Source organism: Colossoma macropomum, unplaced genomic scaffold (assembly GCF_904425465.1).
Source record: "Colossoma macropomum unplaced genomic scaffold, Colossoma_macropomum, whole genome shotgun sequence".
In the NCBI taxonomy this organism is placed as follows: domain Eukaryota; kingdom Metazoa; phylum Chordata; class Actinopteri; order Characiformes; family Serrasalmidae; genus Colossoma; species Colossoma macropomum.
The window spans coordinates 22588235-22602142 of NW_023494806.1; the positions used below are offsets into that span (position 1 = coordinate 22588235).

Consider the following 13908-nt stretch of genomic DNA (forward strand, 5'->3'; position numbering starts at 1 on the left):
AATTTCCATAACTGGACAGCTCGTGACAATTTCAGCCTCGACAGCAAAGTCAGGCAGGCAGTCTACAGCACCTGCTGTATCGCTGTACGGATTTCTTAGCCTTTGTCTCCCCCGTGCGGCAGAGACGCGGTACTATAGGTTACAGCATTTTTTTTTTAAGTAAGATCTGGCTTTCAATACGTCTTGCATTTATCACTAGACCTAAAAATAGTAATAGTTGAGAAAATTATTCTAGTCTGTGCATTACAAAACAAATGAAATTTAATGCATTTAACAGTGCAAAGCATTAGTAAAATATTATTAATTTGCTACTAGTGCCATATATCACAGCAGCATGGTTTGTTTATATGTGTATGTATTGTTTCATTATTTGGGTATATTAGACTGATAAAACTGAACTGGGTGATTTTACTATTATATCATCTCATTGGTGTACTGATATATTGTATTTTGTGGTATACTTTATACGGCTAAACTCGCCTCGTTTTGCTCAAGCCGAGTCAAGTTCATCACCGCACAAACAGAGACAGAGACAGACAAAAAGAGAGAGACAGAGAGAGAGAGAGAGATTAAGAGAGAAAGAGAGAGAGAAGAACCGCTCCAGTTCTAGCACGTTCGGCGCAGCGGAGTGAAAGTGGCCATTAAACCCCGCCCCCCAAAATAGAGAAACATTCAATTGATGTCCTCTTCGACCAATCACATCGCAAAGCAGGGCATACTTCGGCTCCTGCTGACCAATCAGAAAAACAAACGCTTAACCTGAACATGTCAGCAAAACAGAGGGGGGAGGGGATCCACTAATGGCAGTCATATTTCTGAAGCTGAAATAATGCACTAGGTCCAAATATCGATTTCTGTCGCCCATAAGGTAACCGAGTCCTATACTGTTTACCTTAAAAATATTAAAAATGTGTATTCGTTAAAACAGGGCAGCGTTTTTACAGTTCAGGAAAGGGCTTCGGGGCCATTACAGCGTGCTAACATAACTGTACAGAGGGGGGTTAGCCAGCTAGCGCGCTGCTACTTCTGGTAAATAGGCTATGTGCAGTGGGACTGTAGACAGCTAGCCTAGCCTGGTGGGCTATGCGTAGGTGGGAACTTAGGCTCGGCACGAATTTAGTCTAGTTAGCTAGCTAATGTAGTCATACAGTAAAAGGAAAATAGTTTTTCTGTGTGACACACACGACTGTTGTCGCATGTGGTTGGTGCTCCGTGTGTTTACAGACAGCTGTCATGGCGAAGTCTTCGAAACTTTTTTAGCAGATTTAACGGAACTGCAATGGCGCTGCTGCTGTCCCAAAATAATAACTCACCCATGGCTAAACACTCCAGCGTCTTACCTACGATTTTCCCTGCTGGAAAAGAGTTAAACGTTTTTGTAAATTATAATTAAAAAGATATCATATGTGACTCGTTCCTCACAAAGTGTCCGTATTATTTGTTATGTGGGACCACAAACGTTTGACGAGGCTGAAGTTGGCTTGTTATTCGCCAGCTTCTTATTTGAATTTGCCCGTTCCACCTTAAACGGTGCAGCAGTTACATTCTGGTGCCTCAGCGTTGTTTAAGGTGGAGCGGGAAATTTCGAATAAGAAGCCAACTTCAGCCTCGTAAACGTTGGGCCTGTACGTTATAACCGCTGGTTTGAAAATGGAGAGTTTTTTCACCGAACAGAACTTTTACCATGTATTTTGTTTGGATTTTCCCTCTAGCATTCAGTTCAAGCTTCGCATGGCTTAGCAAACTTATGTATGTGATGTAATTCAAAGTCAACTCTAGTTACTTTTCCTATTTACATTTGCATGGAAAGATTAGGCAGCGATGCTTAGATATCGCGGGTGACTGTTTGCTCATCTGTTACAAATTTAGCCTCTGGCCTTTGTGTTGATCTGAGCTGAGTCTGATCCAAAGAGGAGCGTGTCAAAGTGTCAGATGGGGCACATTGTTGAATTGTTATGCAAATACCCGCACACTTTCTCCAGTGATACTAAGGCCCAGACAAACTTTGATCATCTTTGCCCTCCTCACCAAGGCGTGAGCTTGGAAACGCAAGGAATTTGGAAGGAAAATTAAGTATTGACAAAAATGCAGAAAAAAAAACGTAAATATGTTATGTTTAATTTACATTGGATGTATGTCAAGGCATCCCATACAGGGATTACTCTCAGTCCATTTAAGGGTGTAATATATTTATTAAGCAGGTGTTCTACTCTCATAGCTAATGTTAATACACATTTGTGGCAGAAGTAAACTGAGACTTTGGTTTTGTGTGTCTGTCAGTGTTATTTTCTCTGAATTTTTACCGACTTATCTGCAGCTTCACAGCTGATAGATGTCCACGCCAACCGATCCGTCTGTTGGAATGTCCCATCCTGGTCCTTCTCCAGGCGCTGGCCTGTCCCCAGGGCCCATTCTAGGGCCCAGCCCTGGTCCGGGTCCCTCTCCAGGCTCTGTTCACAGTATGATGGGTCCTAGCCCAGGGCCTCCCAGCGTTCCCCATAGCATGCAGAGCCAGGGGACAGCAGACTATTCACAGGATGGCATGCATCCCATGCATAAGGTATGTAGGACTGTGACTTAACATACTAGTTTTATGGGTTTCCTTTATTTTCTCAGTGTTGTTACAACTCCCTATAGCAGTCAGTAGTCTTCAACATCTGTTGTATGTTGGGCTGAAAACAGCTGTTGTGTATGATTGCATGTGCAAAATGTAATAATATAACAGCTGCAAAAATTCACCAATAATTCATTTATTACTTTTACGATCCCTTAATGCTGCACCTAATATTATAATAATTTTACAATAATGTAATAACACATAAACATGTAATGAAATTGTGTGTTTAACTTTAAAATGTTAAAAATGTAATAAAACCAAATAAGGTAATAATTTGTCTAGTAATGTAATGCAGGGTCTTGACCGTTAATGCAATACTATTTGTATCAATAATGTATTACTTTATTACACTCTTAGGAAGTTTCCTAAAATTCTTAGGATTTTTAGGATGATCATTTGTAACACCTTATTACATTATTGGGAATATACTTTTTTCTTGAATTATTATTATATCCATGTTTCTTTTCCAAATGGATAATATAGTTTTTTTTTGTCATGATGTAACACTAAATGTATTTTTAGTCTACGGCTGGAGCTGAGAGCTCAATAAATCAGTGTTCATTTGTTGGTATTAAAGTGTTAGTCAATTGTGCCGTCGTCTTAATTTTTTTTACCTACAGAAATACCAGTGTTGGAATATTCTGTATCATACCAGTATTAAAAGCCTGTCAGCAGTGCTTTGATGTGATTACGGAGAGAAATGCTGTTTTCAGTTACATTGCAATACTTAAAACATGCTGTAAATCTTAAGTTGAAATAATCAATTCTAATAACAGTACACCAGTTGCATACGATTATATTCTTGTCTATACAACAAACTTTGCAAGGCTATGCATTTCTATTCTGCACTGTTAGGTGACAAAACAGCACTATAATAATGAGTAAACTCACTTGGGAAAAGATTTTATTCTCGACCCACATATCTAAAAGAGTTGGGACATTTTTTATTGCACATAAATACATTAAAAACAAGAATCTGCAATTTGCTAATTCTCTTGAACATCTATTTAATTGACAGAAGTACAAAGAAAATAATAGTAATATTATTTCCCACTGTGTTACATCACCATTTCTTTTCATTTCACTTTTAAATCAATTGGGAACTGAGGATACTAATTGTTGCAGTTTTGCAAGCAGAATTTTTGCCCATTCTTGACTGATACAAGACTTCAGCTGCTCAGCAGTCTGTGGTCATTGTTTGAAAAACATGGTCAACTCGTGAACTTAATAAATTCCCAATATTGTAATATAGGATTATAAATGACCAACTTGAAAATATAATGGTAACACTTTGATAATCTATTGAATGCAGGTTCTTCACAGCCGGTACATCATTGATATGTTGTTGATATGCTACTCAGAGTCTGTTGTGTTTTTTTAATCTATAAAGGACCACTTAAAATAAAGTGTCACCCATGTAATAAATTCCCAATAATGTAATATGGTACTACAAATGATTAACTTCAAAATCTTATAAATTCCCAATAACAGAATAGGGTACTACATTATTAAATACATAATTATTCGTTTATTATGGTAAAAATGTTATTACAATAATGGTTAAGGCATTCTATTACATCATTAGGCAGTTTATTATATTATTGGGATTTATTACATTTTGACTGAGCTAGGTGCAAAATTTTGCTAGATTTCTGGGATTATTACATTATTGGCAAATTATTACAACAGTAAGTGCTACATTTAATAATCTTTTTATCTCACTTGAAGTAATCTCATAATGAATAAACTCTGGGTCTGTGTGAGACAAGAATCAATTCTAAATTAATTTCTAAACCCACCGAGGATGAAGCACATGACATTGCAGATGTAGTGTCAAATCTGATATAAAACTAGAAATTATAATATAATTTGGAATACTGTTTTTTCTTGTTGTTTTTTGATGTGTTGGTGCAGGTGTAGTGTTGAATTAGGTCTATGTTGTTCATTGATCATGTTATTAGTGTGCATGTAAACACATATTGTTTGCTCACTCTTGGCTCATTTCAGCCTATGGAGGCATTGCATGAGAAGGGAATGGGAGATGACCTGCACTATGGCCAAATGAAAGGTGTTGGGATGAGATCTCTGCACAGTGGCATGGGTCCTCCACAGAGTCCAATGGATCAGCACAGCCAAGGTATCTGCTATGTGCGTCTGTTAGTGTGTACCCAAACTATGCGGAGTAAGAACTAGAGATATGGGATATTGGATATGTGAATTGTGGGCCGATGCCAATATCTGATATTTTTCATGAACATTAACATTTATAAAATGTAGAAATTGGAATTAGAATAACCTGGATTAGCATTAGGAGGAATAGATGTAACAGTTATTTCTACAGGGTTGCAGATCGAGTAAATTGAATTAAATGCAGACATTGAAGTGCGGTTGCCTAAATGTTCTGCTCTTCAGTATAATAAATACATCATCATATATTGGTTTAAATTGTCAAATTTAATATCTGTCTGATGCGGATAATCTCTTTTAAAAACCAAATATCTGCAGATACCAATATGATTCTGATATCATCGTGCATCCCTAGTAATCATATCGTGTAATCATATCGTATTTTGTGTTTGTCAAAAATGAGACAGAATTAGTTAAAATTGTGATTTCAGTTAAAATTCAAATTATAATACCCATATCTAAAAAGTGTGCAGCTCTACTATTTGGTAAAGCTAATTTCAGTGCAGAATTATATTTCAGCCCAGTACAAATTATTCAGTGGTACAGTGAAGTTTATAAAGACTTTATGCCTAAGAGAGAGAAATCTTATAAATATAGCAGTGTCCTTCTTATGCCATTAATAATCAGACATACTTTAGTCTTATTGCAAAATTCAGTTGTTGATACACTGAATTTTTTCATCTCGTAAGTGTGTATAACTGGCAGTTTCCTTGTGCTTTTGTGCCAAGTATTCTCAAATAGAGACGGTAATCTATCTTTAAACACAAAGGTTTCCTCTCTTTCCTAGGATACATGTCCCCCCACCCTTCCCCAATGGGACCTGTACCAGAGCATGTGTCAAGCCCCATGTCAGGAGGGGGTCCTACGCCACCCCAGATGCCCCAAACTCAGTCAGGCCCCATGATGCAAATGGATCCTCAGGGGATGGGGCAACAGGGCCGCGGTCACTCTGCCTTTAGCCCTGTCCAACTGCAGCAGCTCCGAGCTCAGATCCTGGCATACAAGATCCTGGGACGAGGACAGCCTCTTCCAGAGAACCTGCAGCTAGCCGTACAGGGCAAGAGAAGCCTTCCAACAATGCAACAGCAGCCTGTCAACACTGGCCCTTACAACAGGCCTCCAGGTGCGTGCTGGGATTTGTAGTGTTATTCAAGGTGCATTGAAACCAAATTTCAGTTAAAATAATTAGATGTTAATTTTAGCCTTTTTAATGAATAAACATACATATTCTAGAATACTGATCTTTTCTGATCAAGACTTCTTACATCACCATAATACAATACATTACGCATATTAGTCACAACTGTAATGTAAACAGCATTTATAAAGCCTCAAAATATGTATCTGCAGCTTTACATCTGCACATTTTTATTCTTAAAACTCTGTTAATCCCCTAAACTGTGAAGACATATCTAATAATTAATTTAAACATAACTAGAATGTATGCTGTTTGTTAGGTGCATTAGATTGTTAAAAAAAGAACAGTTTTAAATGTAGTAAAATTATATCTTATTAATTAAAATTAATAATATTTTTGCTTTTTCAAAAAATGGGGTTTCTGTCTAGTTCATGCTTTTAACGTTGTTCAAGTTTTCCTTGACAGTAAATGACTGTATGAAGTTAATTAAGGTATGCCACACATTTCCATTCAAAAAGAGTAGAGAGCATATACAGATTTTGTTACCTCTGTATAACAAAGTGCCCCTGCTCTGTTCTGGCTCCCGTTCTGAATTTGACTCCACCTTTTTGTAGCTGGTTTTTGTGCCTTTGGAGCTGCCTTTTAGTGGAGGGAGTACCATTGTCCCAGTCACATTCCACCATTTTCACAGCCTGTTCTTGTTTCCATTTAGTTTTCTATTTGGCACTGTTTATCCATTTTCTTGTTGTTTTCATGCTGTAGTTCACTTTTTTTAAATAGTGTTTTCTTGGATTATCTTGTTTATTCTTTGTTTTTGCTTTAGGTCTGTCTTCCTTGTTTAGTTTCCCAGATTTGCCTACACTTTTATTTTGTTTCCATGGATCTCTCAGATATTACCATCTGTACTTTAGAACAATTAGCCGATCCAGACTGCAGTCGAATTGACTTGCAGTTCGTCCTGCTTTCTTGCCTGCCTCCTTGTTACAGAATGCCATTTGCCAGATGATGCGGCGATTTTGTTTAAAGTCCAAAAGAAGGTTATTTAGAAACAAAAATTGTCCTGCAAAGACGCTTCCCCTTATGAACAAAGGCAGCACAGAAAACTCAGCAGTCAAGGCATTTCCCTCATGGATGAAGAACGTGTGTCTTGCGCTGTTGAGGAAATTTTTTAGAAGGCTACGCTACTTCATGGAACTTGCCTCTATGGCTGCTGCTATCTTTCAGGCAGCAATGTCTCCTGTCTCAGTGCCTCAGCTGACCGTTTTACTCCCTGCTGATCTCTCTTCACTTTTTCAGACAGAAGGTGGCCACCTTGTGTCCATGGGTGATGCCTGTCTGGCATCTGATATTTTTTTACTTTAGGACGGAGGGCACTTTCCTACTCTGCACCTTAGCCTACTTGTGTTGGTGTTTTAGTGATACTTCAGGTTTTGAAAATATTTAAATGGAATGTAACTGTACGAACAACTGAAACAAGCACACATAGGTCTCTATTATTATTAAATTATTCTGAAGTTCAGAACTTTTTATTATAATTATTAATGCAGTCCTGAAATGTAGAGATGCTGCTGCAGCTTTAACACCCCCTACTTCCCGCATCCCTGACTGCAGCTTACATGGTTAATGCTCCAACCATGTAGCAATTAACTTGTGGTCTCAAGTGTTGAATTTTAATGTAAAAGTAGTGCAGGACCATCAGTGTATTTGAGAAACAGAGTTTGTGCGGCGGGCCAGTGTGGCTGCAGGTTTTTACTCCAACAAAGCAGGACATCACCTGATCTTACAAGTGGAGTCAGGTGTGCTCCAGCTTGTGTGGAGTGAAAATCTGCAGCCACACTGGCCCTTTGTGGATAAGACTGGACACCACTGGTGTATGCCGTTGACAGTTTTTTGAATAAAATTTGTGGAAATGTTAAAAATTGTGAATCGACAGCAATGAAAAGACTTCAGTATAGTTTGAAAGGGTGTTGTCTAAATAGCTCCTTACAACTGTAACTTACTTGTAACAAGAACATTTGTCTTAAAAAACAAAGTGACCATTTACAACCATTACAACCATTGCATATGGGTACAAAAAACCCCTGAAACATTTGGCTTCTCTTGCACACACCCTCTAGCCAGAGAGGTTCTTCCTTAGCAGTTCTCCTAAAACAGGTTACGATCACTTGTCTATGTGTATACAGACAATATCCAAATATGGAACTCATGTTAATGCCAAATGCAAACAGGGCCATTGGATCATGCATGTTGCCTTTACGTGCTTCTTCTTTATCATTTGCTCATGAATTAGATTAATTTTCCCATTTTAAGGACTTATTAGGGTTTTTTTCCATTATTTTTCTTATGGATTGATTGATTGATTGATTGTTAGTGATAAACAATATTGTTAATAACATTTGTTGTTGTTTTATAAATAAGTGTTAAATATAAGACCAGCTAATTAGACACAATGTCTTTCTAAAATATTCACCCAAAGTTATATTTAAACCTTATGTAAAATAAATAATGCTGATGTATTTTCAGTACGTGTGACCCTTGGTTCTGCTGAACTAACACTCTGCCAGCTAAAATCACCAGGAGACAGAGGTGGCACCTCTGATCATAAACTGATCTCAGCGTGCCTACCCGAAGAACCACAGTCTAAATAAAATAGGATGAGCACTCCCAAGATCACTTAAAATATCACTACAGTATAGTTTTGTCATGTCACATGGGCTTACTTTACAAAGTACTACTTCTTTATAGTTCACCTCCTGAGAGAACTTCGAGAGCATGCTTGTCGCAGTGAGTTTGTAACAAAAAACAACAGTTACCATGCTAATAAAAAAATTATAAAGAACATTAATAACGAAGGAAAGATAATGCAGAATGCAAAAATAATGTTTGGCATAATGCACTCTCTTTATTTATAGTACCACATGTTGCAAGGTGATGAAATGTAAAGTTATTAATGTGTGGTTTCAGGTTGTGGAAAAATATATGTGAATGTCTAAATTTACTGTACCAACCTAATTAATGCTGAGTTTTGAAATTATAAATTATTTTTTATTTTTTGCTGGTCAAATGATGTAAAAGTCTCTGTTTATTTCAGTGTTAAGTAACACTGTCAAGTAAAGAGTGTATAGTGTAAAATGTGTCTGGGGGAAAGTTGGCGGGAGCTTGCTCAGTAACTCTAATGATCAAGTTTAAATAATATGCCACCTGACTTGTAAGCAGTGTGCATTGTTTAACAGAGACCCTCCATCAATTACAAAATTTGGAGCATAGTGATCTGGGAAGATCTGGTCATGACTGCACTCTAAACAGTTACTGCAATTTCACAGTAAATATAAAAAGATTAGTTTATTAAGTTATGGTATTGTGTTATATTATTGCATTATGCTGGTAATTATGGAAGCTAGTGGCCATTCTTAATAGTTCACTTTATGTTCTACAGTAAGTTTCCATAAAACTGAAATGTCCCAGAATTCCCAGAAATCTCTAAAATAGTAAGATGGAAGTACTCAGGATGATGTTTCAGATTCTGCAACATGAACACAAAATACGCTACATTTCCTAAAAGAAGTTTGTATAGGTAAGAAGATAAGTATGTAAAGTTTAAAGGCGTTAGGCATAATAGAAAAGTCAGATAATAACAATAAGGTGGATTAGTTTGATTTTGATTGTGTATAAGTTGGAGGTGGAGTCAGTGACTCAGTAGGTTGATGATGTGTGTAGTGCTGCAGTTATCTGTAGAGGTTAGTTATCTGCGCCCTCATGAGTCAGCATTGCCTGGGCTCTCTGAGTAGTGGATCCAGACACCTGCCCTGGTTGCACTTTGTTGAGTTTTAAGGTGGCTGTAAATGTCACTTGTAGCTGTGAAGAATAAGGTACTGGCAACTAAACTGACTTTCAGATCAGGTACTAAAATTTATCACTTTGGTTGTGTTGCAGTTAACTTCTTAGCTTTTTTTATTTTGTGTTTTTTTATTTTTGTTTTGTTTCTGTTGCTGTGCACAGAAGTTGTATCATTTTGATTTCTTCACCTCTTGAGACTCCATCTTTAATAATAGTTTACCATCTCTTGTTTGTTTGTGTTGTTTGTGCAGGTATGCCGATGTCCCATGGAGGGCCTACGTCTGGCCCGTGTCCCACTCCAGCCATGCAGACACATGCTCAGAGCACGGGGCCAAAACCATGGGCCGAGGGTGAGTCTTGTCATCTCTTTGAAGTCAGAAGCTCTTATTTTGAACTAGGGCATCTATATTTCACCCACATTGGAATTCTTTCTGTTCACTGCTGATATTTCTGCTCTGATGTTGCTTCAGAAAATGCTGAACCCAAAGTGTCCAAGACCCTCTAATATTTATGCAGTGCTTGAAACTTGGGTAACACTTTATTTGGAGTACATTATTTACCTTAAGTATGTTACTTACATTATGCAAAACCTAACGTTACCCAACCTTACCTGAAACCTAACCCTGACACTGGCCCTAATCCTAACCCTAACTTTAACCCTAACCCAAAACCTAATCCTAACCCTCATGTTTTTTATATGTTACTGAGAGTCCGTTGAGTGTTTGATTCATCTAAACAGGACCACTCAAAATAAAGTGTCACCAAAACTATAAAATATAATAAAAAATCCTAAATGTCTGCAAACGTTCTAATAGCTGGCCAAACCTCTAGCCACTGTGCTGAAATGGATTATAGAGATTGTACCAGCAGAAAGTCAGTGCATTTGAAGCACTGCATTTTAGGGCGTAATGCAAACAAGGCTTTATTACATTTGTACAGATACTTCTAAATTAACCTCACTGGTATCTCTTCACTGTATCTCTAACACTTATTTCAGGTCAAGGTGCTGAGGCCCCTGCTGGCCCCCAGAAGCTTCCTGTCCCAGCCCCAAGCGGCAGACCTTCTCCTGCCCCTCCCCAGGCTCCCACAGCCCCCCAGCCCATTCCCAGCACTTCTCTCACCCCACAACCTCAACCCCCAGCCCAGCCTCAGCCACAGCAGCAACCACAGCAAGGTCCTGGTCAGCCCTCCCTCATTATCCAGCTCCAGCCGAAACAGAATCGCATCACCCCGATCCAGAAGCCCCAGGGTCTGGACCCTGTGGAGCTCCTGCAGGAGCGAGAGTACAGGTATGGTGCACGTCTCTCAGATGTTTAGTTCTTTGCAGCTTGTTAAAAAGTTTTTCCTCCAAACTGTGTCGTCACCATTTTCTGCTGTTGGTGTGTTTAGAGCTGACCTCTCACTGTGAAAGGACAGGTAGAGATCTCATATGAAGTTTTTTTTTTTTGACGGGAACAATCCTCTTGTCTGACACAGACACCTTTGGGGTGCAAGTTTTACTTTTTATCTGTCTTTGACTGTCCTAAATTTTAGTATTTTACTGAATAAATTAGCAAACAGATTTAACAGGCAGTTAAATCTGATTGTTTTTCACATATCCACTTCGTGTGTGCTCTTTTCTTGAAGTCAGAGTTCCAGACAATGACATTTTAACCAGATCTTTTCAACTCTAAATTGGCCCTGGTTCATTCACAGTCACAATTATTGCAGGAAAAGATCACATACTCGTCACAGTGTGGCCAAACCTAAAAATCCAGTCAAAAGAAAAATGAACAATAATCGAATTTAATTCTGCTCAGGCTAAAGGGCTGCTTTACTGAAACAGGCACTAATTGCTAAGAGTCTGCCGACACTTTGCACCAACAGTGGTGGCCAACCTTGGTGGTTATACACTAAGAACTTCCATGCAAATGAACTCACACGCAACTTTGTATTTAATATATGACGTCATCAGGTTGAAATATATCTCATTATTTTAAATTTGTCAAAAGTCAAAATAATGACTTAGTTGGAAAAAAATATTACTCCCTGAGAAAATATGTGATTATTTCAACTCCATCAGTAATTATTTTGAGAAGGTAGGACATTAATTCACCAGAAATTCAAGGAAATTGAGTGATTCTTCTTTACTTTATGTTTTGAAACATGTTCATTTTTGGCTGGTGGGATGAGCTGAATTTTAGTTCTGTGCTGAGTGCCTTTAGAAACTGTGCAGTAAATCAAAGAATGGCTGTGACTTTTAAGCCACTTGCACACATAAACCAAAGCACACAGAAGCCATAGCGTGCAGATTGTGCACGTTAACAACTGCTTGGAAAAGAAAACTGCCAAATCATTATTTAGACAAAACCTGTTATTTGATAGTGTTGTTAAATATACCCCACATATTGCAAAAAACAGTTTAAAACACAGATTTTCTACTATTTACGTTGGATTTTACTTCCTTCACCAAATTAGGAATAATGTGGCATGCATGGCAGGCATTTGCAAGTGTTTTTTTTTCCAATGAATTAAATAAATAAAACTTTGTCTTTTCTATCTGAGCACGACAATGACAGCCAATATAGTGGTAAAAATAAGACAAGCTTCTCTCTGGCTTTAAATAGCACAGAGTTAGTATGTACTACCTGTCTTGGTTGATTAAAGTAGGCTTCATTATAATAATCCCCTTCCAGTATTTTGCACTTTGAGAAGGAAACTCATGTAAATGCATATGAAATAAGGCAAAAATGCAAGAGAGCAGCAACCTCCCCATTCATCTTTTTATAGTTGTTTAAATTTTTCAAGTTGATATTTGATGACATACTTATTGTATTGGAATAGCAGAACATTTAGGTGATGCTGGGTTATTGTGCTAAAATATTTGCGTTCAATTCTTTTTTACTACATTTTTACCCTACAAATACATCTTATATTCTTCCGTAATGCTAATCCAGGTAGATGTAGTGTCAACTTCTACATTTTTAAAAAATGTTTATATATTGGCATTAATATCAGCATCGGCAGATACGTACATGAAAAATATTGCATATCGGCATCTGCCAACAATTCCCATATAGGTGCGCCCGTATATATATATATATATATATATATGCCCTTTAATGGTAAATTACAGGTGCTATAGCAGCATGCTCCTGTGATTTGTAGTCGTTGCAGTCTTCTCTTTTCTTTGGAGAAGTGTTAAACCTGTCTGTAAAATTAAAATGAAGTAAAATGAATCTTCTGGAATATGAAGACAACAAAAATTCTACCTGATGAGGAATAAGAAACATTGACACAGACATGGACCAGTCTCAGAAACCAAGCAAGGCTTTGATTCCCAAAAGCTTTGTGGAATAATGAGCATCATTATGGAACAGTGAATGTCATTATCATATTTGCCCTCTTTGACATAATAATTTTGTTCTTGGTTAGTAATTCAAGCTGGATTCGTTTTACCTGGGCAGGTACTGTAATTTGAGTGGTCTATGAATTTCATGCAGTGGAAATCTGCCATGTCCTTAGTTACTTTTGCCAAGTAACAATTTAAGAGTGAATTACCTTGTATAAGTCATCAAACTCTGAGCTTCTTCAGTAATAGCAGCTTTTTAACCTTTTCGAACCCATCTCACTGTGATGTAATAACAAATCTTGGTAATGGGCATCAGCACATCTGTTTTTGGCGAGTGGAAGACGAGGCTAACTGCAAAAATGGATCTCGACTTGGCACAGTTCCTTTATCCTCAAATTCGAAACAAGTAACTGTGATCTAAATCTGTTGATGGGCTATTTAGACATATAAAGACAATGAAAATGAAATATCTGGAAGTCCCATACACATCAGCCAGTCGAATCTCTCACAAATTACATCATCTGACCTCCTCTGGAAAAACTAATCCAGCTTGAATAGGGCTTAAGAGGAAGAGGAAGTATCTTTGATGTTTAACAATCTAGAAGGCAATGCACCAAGCTTTTACCAAGAAATAACACTCAACAGTGGCATAACTTGATGATACCTTGGTATAAAGGAATGGGTTCAACACAACAAAATGTGATGATAAAAATTAATATAAAGTTATTTATGGTCCACATTATGAGGCATATCTGGTATAACAGTTCGAACATCGGTCATAATATAAACCACTACTGA

At 37.6% G+C, this 13908-nt stretch overlaps 1 protein-coding gene across 1 annotated transcript in view; it reads left to right on the forward strand.

Annotated features, from left to right (window-relative positions):
* The first annotated feature begins 758 nt into the window (after nucleotides 1–758).
* smarca2 (SWI/SNF related, matrix associated, actin dependent regulator of chromatin, subfamily a, member 2) overlaps nucleotides 759–13908 on the forward strand; it is a 50279-nt gene continuing 37129 nt past the window's right edge. The window contains exons 1-6 of the mRNA XM_036599015.1: nucleotides 759–868; nucleotides 2318–2560; nucleotides 4625–4754; nucleotides 5592–5927; nucleotides 10031–10129; nucleotides 10777–11068. Coding sequence (XP_036454908.1) covers nucleotides 2333–2560; nucleotides 4625–4754; nucleotides 5592–5927; nucleotides 10031–10129; nucleotides 10777–11068 — 1085 coding nt within the window. The 5' untranslated portion in view covers nucleotides 759–868; nucleotides 2318–2332. The remainder of the gene's footprint in view (nucleotides 869–2317; nucleotides 2561–4624; nucleotides 4755–5591; nucleotides 5928–10030; nucleotides 10130–10776; nucleotides 11069–13908) is intronic.